Raw genomic sequence first — 6,323 nt, forward strand, 5'->3', positions numbered from 1 at the left:
TTTTTTTTAGACATACTGCACTTCTAATTTATTATTAATTGAAAGTTTTGATCTTTAGCAGAGTGCTTAAAAAGGCTAATGAAATTCTTTATTTTGGGGTTCTGCATTTTAATAAATTTCTCTACTGAAACTTTCATGCAAGGTAAATGATATTTATCCATGAATAATGAAGTACATCACTAAAGCTGCTCTCACTAATATATATACAGGGTTGCCACGCTACCTGGAAAACCGGGAAAATCGGAAAAAGTCAGGGAATTTGGAAATCGACCAAAAAATTCAGGGAAAAGTCAGAGAATTTAAGTGTTTTAGTCAAAATCTGGAAAAGTCAGGGAATTTCATACAACGATCCCGCCAAAAAAGGCGAGTTTTGTGCCGACGTTGGAAGAGATCACATTTTTTGGCGAATTGTATATCACGTGAGTGTCATTTGGGCAGCTGGCATAGAGCCAATTTTCGCAGCTCCAATTTGATTGTCTTCTTAGAAAGGCAAAGCAAGTTTCCCGACAACTTTTGGTTTCCAGTAACCTCGAGAATCGCATGTGCAGTGCATGAACTAAGAACCTGTTCTCGTATAAAACAAAATGGGTTTAATCCTAGTATACGGTACCATGAAGGTTAGAATAAAAATATATGTATTGTAAAGAAGGAAAACCTCTCTGCAACAGACATCCATCATAGCGGGAAACAGCTGTGCATGTGCGATATATCTGTCGCCAAAGCTCGAAACCGGTGTTGGAAGTTCGAAGGTCACGTTATCAAGAGTTTATAAAATGAATATCATTTAAAATTTCTTTAAACTCTAAAGGAAAAGAAAATATTTTTTGGCGCAAGTAAATTAATTCATGGATTAGTTATTTTGAGGGGGGGGAAATCTATGAAAATCCGTTTTTAAAATTGTTGCGAAAAATCCAAGAAAAAACGTTCTTTGATAAAACGTTTCTTTTTGGATTTTTCGCAATAATTTAAAAACGGATTTTCGTAGTTTTCTTTTTTCTTAAAGAATGTTTCTTCTTAACACATGTTTCTCAATTTCACTGTACACATCGCGGAGAGGGAAATTCTGGCCGCTAGGTTCCGTCACCAAATCCCTTGGCAAATTTTCCCTCCGCTTTTTACATAGACGTTCATTGGTTAGAATAATCTACATGTATGGTACAGCGGGATTTGGCAACATGATGATGAGCAGTAAAGGGTCATTTTGTTCTTGGCGACAATTTTCAAAATCATGCGAAGGCAGTATCGTATACTAGGATTTTACCGCAAAATCTTTTTTTTCCTTTTTTTTTTTCTTTCTTTTTAATAAATACCTTGTCATTTTACAGTAAAATAAAAAATAGTAACCAATCATCTAGGATAACCATGTAATATAACTATATTCGCTAAAATATCGTTGATTATTCTAATTAAATTTTTAAGTAATTATCTTTATTTTTATGTTATTCATATCATTTAATGTTGCTTCTTCCTTCTAAATTTATTTATCATTAGTAAATAATATTTCCAAATTTCAGGAAATTTTCTCTGGCATAATCCTGAAATTAATTCTAGCAGTATGATGACATCACAAAATTTAATGCACAATTTTTTCCTTATGTATGCTGCGAAATAAATATAAAATACCTCAATTTAGTAAATAAATATCATTAAATAGATTTCTTTCTTTTGTTTGGCTGCAGAATGTCTGCAAAAAAAGCCTTATTTTATTCCAGATTGGGCAGATTCTAATCTCAATCTTCAGTGGAGAAAACAACTCCTATTATAATTATATTTGTGTTTTCAAGTGTTAGGTGTCTTTTAAGAATACACCTCACACAAATTAAATTTACCTAAAATCTAACCTAACTTTTAGCATTGCATTGTAATTTATAAGAACCGGGTTAGCCTCGTGTTGAACGTAAAGTGAAAAGTAGACAAAATTATCAAACAAAGTGTACCAAGAATAATTAAGAATAAATGTCCTCTGGGATTTATTGAATAATTAAGTGAATTTGCTACACAGTACAAGTAATACCATAATTAATTTACCTCTTAGCACAGCCAACGTACATTACATGGATAGACTGGAATTCTCTCGAAACATACCTGGAAAAATCAGGGAATTTCATTCTCCTGTTTGAGTGGCAACCCTGTATATACCGTATTTTACGGCATATAAGACGCACTTTTTCCCCTAAATTTGGTCTCAGAAAAGTTACCTGCGTCTTATACTTGAAGGACACAGGTTAACTTTCAATACTGAATGCTATTTTTAGCCCGGATAAAGGTGTAGACACGCATATCTTTTTCTACATCTGCCATAATTATTTTGCACATACGTGAAATATCTGTCGCCAAAAAGCGCCAAAGCTTGAAGCTGATGTTGAAGTTCAAACAGGTTCAACAGTCACATTACGTCTGTGGAGCCTATCCTTCTTTACATAGGCTTTTTTTGACTCAGTTGACACACTTGTTGGTATCGGGGCTACTCTGTGCTTAAAACTGCTTGTTTTAAAAAGCTACCATGGAAAATATGACTACAGGAAACAAAAGATTAAGCTATACAATTCAGTATAAATTAGGAGTGTTAAACTACGCCAAAGTGCATGGAAACAGAGCAGAAGCAAGGCATTTCGGTCCACCACCTACCGAAAAAAATAGCTTGCCGCTTGTTAATTTTCCTTAATAAAAATATGTTTGGTAATTGCATTCAATGATTGTTTATTTGGCTTTTACGAAACGTGAGAACTAAAAGAAACCACATTTTAAGTTATTGTGGTACCACGCTGTTGCACGGACTATTGAGACTTTTTTCCCTTGTGTGTGGCCTTCTAAATAAGGGTGCATCTTATATGCCGTCAAATACGGTATTTCGTACTTTATGTCTTTACTGATAATTTTTCAGCAGCTTAATGTGCAAAAATAATAGGCATGATTATATTATGTTTTAAAAAATTGTTTTATAATCATATATATATATGATGCTTGTGAACTTAAAGCAGTGCAGTAAAAATAGGCAAACACAAGTACAAGGCTGTTAAAAAAGGATAGTTAGAATTTTATTTTTTTTCCAATGGCATGCACTTGCCTATAATGGCATTGGCCACTACTAAGGCCAGAAGTGGTGGTCGTTTTACTGTGGAGGCACCTAACAGGCAGCCTACGTTACCTCCTATGAAGGAACAGACAATTTTTCCTCCATGCCTTTTCCAGAATTCGAACTGGGGCCTTTTGATATCACAGTCATGCTCCCCTAACCACTATACCATATGGGCAGCAGTTAGAATTTTTTGCAAGTGGTGCTTTCTTTTATGTGATATTTTTAAATTAAGATTAAAGGAAGTAGATGCACACTAACATGTAAATGTGTAAATGTGTTGTTGGTGTGCAGAAATTGGGTTTGCTTGTCATTTTAATATTGGTTATAGATAGAAAAATATTATTCCTAGGTTGGCCCATTTATTAAAAATGGCAATGTGTTTTTGATCATGTAAAATGATGAGTATTATTCTTATTGAAAAAACTGGTACTACAGTGCTCCAGCCATTTCCTGAAAACAGAAGTAGTATATGAAGTAAAAGTAGTGCATAGTAGTAGTGTGCTTACTTATGCCATGCATCTGTATACCAGAGCAGTGATAGTGGAGTGATGGAAGTAGTATTCTGTGCAAAAGTTACAAGTAGCATATTACGTGATCATTTAATTATCGATGAACAACAGCAAAAAAGAAATAGAAATTGAATACACTTGTAAATGAAAAACATTCAAAAGTACATGTTATTTATTTCATAAAAAACTATAATTTCTTTTTCAGACTATATTTTATCTTTTTTAATTATATCTTCACTGCATCTGTTTTACTGTATTTTTGCTTTGAAATATATATTTATATATATTATGCATTTTGTACTTTGAATATTCAATACACTAATAAATAAAATTTTCTGATGACTTTAAAATAAAAATTCATGACATAGCTTGGCTGTTGTTTAACTTTTTTTAATATTTAGTTCTTTATTTTTTTTTTGCCTTCCAGGGATTCTGAAGACACAGTTTTAATGATCTTAAGAGAGATATATGCAATGCAAGGAATATCAGCAGCATCTGAAAGCGAAAGCAAGCAGGCGGGTTATAATAGCACTACACTTAACAGAATTGCTCCTCTTGGATCAGTGGCATCAAATCAATATGCGTTCACATCAATGGCACACGACAGTGTGGGTCAGAGCTTTGATACTGTGCCTTCTAATTATGCTAATCAGAATTTGACATCTCCTTTTCCAGTAACATCGAATGTCTTAGCAGACGATGTCAATGCTAAAGTTTTGCCTCAGATTCCTAATATTCCTCCCAATGTTTTAGTTTCTCAACCATTAGGACCTCCACCGTTATCTGGTTTTGTTAAAAAATCGCCTTTTGCTAGGTGATTTTTCCCATAAATTATTAAATGGATTGTTTTTGATTTGTTAATTTTAGAAAATTTTGTTTATAATAAAGAGTTTTAGAAATTTAACTGGGATACATTCATTAGAAATAGCTTCCTTTGATATAATATGAAAAGCATCTTGTTTATAAACAAATATGAAGTGTTTTCTTTAGATATTAAACTACACTAAAACTTTACCAAAATTATCTTTTTACATCTGTAGTTGCTGAAGTGACAATGGTTTTTGTTATTTTATCTAAAATTGTTTCATTGCATTCTCCTAGTAGTTAAGTTGATAAAGCCTTGAAGCATCATTATCTTTTTCTGGTGGGTAAAAAGACAGGCTGCAAGAATGATTCATGGTTTTACCCATGTTTGATGATATGAACCAGTTTCTCAAAGCTGTTCACGAACCATTTCTGTTCTTGGACAGATAGCCCCATTGAGTATTTTGGCATAATTAATTAACCAACTAACCTAGTTTGGCACTAAATGAAATTAAGACAACAATAACACGCCGAATAAATACTAATTCAGAAGTCAAACAACAAAAATCAGCGTTAATTTACAAAACTTTCACAGGACTAGTTTCGATGGTTTTACCGAACCATCATCTTCAGCTGCAAAAACGCAAATGAACAAGATAGGAAATAATGTTTAGATAAGATAAGATAATTCTTGTCCAGGCTTTCTTATCTTATCTAAACATTATTTCCTATCTTGTTCATTTGCGGTTTTGCAGCTGAAGATGATGGTTCGGTAAAACCATCGAAACTAGTCCTGTGAAAGTTTTGTAAATTAACGCTGATTTTTGTTGTTTGACTTCTGAATTACTAAATGAAATATTCATAAAAAACTTAATAAATTCATCTCAATGTTAAATTGAATTTGCTTTGCTAAAAATTATATTTAAGTGCTATTGATTTATTGAATTTTGTAACTTGTTCAGTGACACTTTGGATTGAATTTAAAGCCAGGCAAAGATTGGCTGTGATACTTAAATCTCTACTAGTTCAATCATTCTATTTCATGTAGAGGAATGAGCTGGCTGCATAGCATTTTCCATATGTGTAAAATATGTGGAGGCTGTACTAAGCAGTAATCAGGACTTTTTCTTATATTAATGAGATAAGCTCCATCGGTAACATTCTGTGCCTTGAGTACAGTTTTTAGATATTAGATGAAGGAAACTGGAAAGTGGAGTTCTAAAATCACAGCAAAGCTTCAGATCATTTTACAAATGATGATCATTGTTTGCTTCAAGCAAAATTGAATGATGGTAACTAAAATGTTGAATTCCTATGCAAATTGATACATAGATACAACAGGGACAACTGGAAAACACAGATAATTCAAAAATGCCTCTGCGTAGGAGAGGATAGGAATGAACTCTTCAGAAGTTTTAAAGTAGAGACATTGATTTAATTAATATAATCATAAAGCTTTTATATTTTTCCCTTTTGGAAAAAGTGTGGGGATGTCCTGCGACAGATAAAAATACGCAGTTTCTTCACGCGTCAAGAGTTTTTCCATCATCTTTAAATACTGCGTTCAGAAGGGTTTTTTTTTTTTTTTTTTTAATTTTAGATAACATGAGATTAATCCGATATTGAGTGTAATTTAAAAAAGTTGAAGGGAGATTTTACGAAAATATATTACTGCCCCTAAGATTCTGTTACTGTTACATTTTTTTTTTTTTTTTTTTTGTATTCTGTTACATTAAAGTGCTATGTATTGAAATTTTTGTTGGCATAGATGCAAGAATGATATTGCTATGAACTCCATAAATTAGCTAAATCCATCTTTTTTTCAATCAAGAAATTTCTTATATACATTCTTGGCCATTAAAATTGTTATACCAGGAAAGAAGGCATGTAGCAGTATTTATTGTACATGTACAGTATAATTAGGAGGAAGA

General features: G+C 32.5%; 1 protein-coding gene across 3 annotated transcripts in view; it reads left to right on the top strand.

Annotated features, from left to right (window-relative positions):
• Positions 1-4,492, top strand: part of PAPLA1 (Phosphatidic Acid Phospholipase A1) — a 64,349-nt gene extending 59,857 nt beyond the window's left edge. For all 3 annotated transcript variants that reach the window (XM_035370331.2, XM_035370330.2, XM_035370332.2), the window contains one exon: positions 4,016-4,492. In XM_035370331.2, coding sequence (XP_035226222.2) covers positions 4,016-4,406 — 391 coding nt within the window. In that variant the 3' untranslated portion in view covers positions 4,407-4,492. The remainder of the gene's footprint in view (positions 1-4,015) is intronic.
• The last annotated feature ends 1,831 nt before the right edge of the window (positions 4,493-6,323 follow it).

The sequence above is a fragment of the Stegodyphus dumicola genome, chromosome X2, assembly GCF_044657685.1.
Source record: "Stegodyphus dumicola isolate Sdum_Otavi_A_Nest chromosome X2, ASM4465768v1".
Lineage (NCBI taxonomy): Eukaryota > Metazoa > Arthropoda > Arachnida > Araneae > Eresidae > Stegodyphus > Stegodyphus dumicola.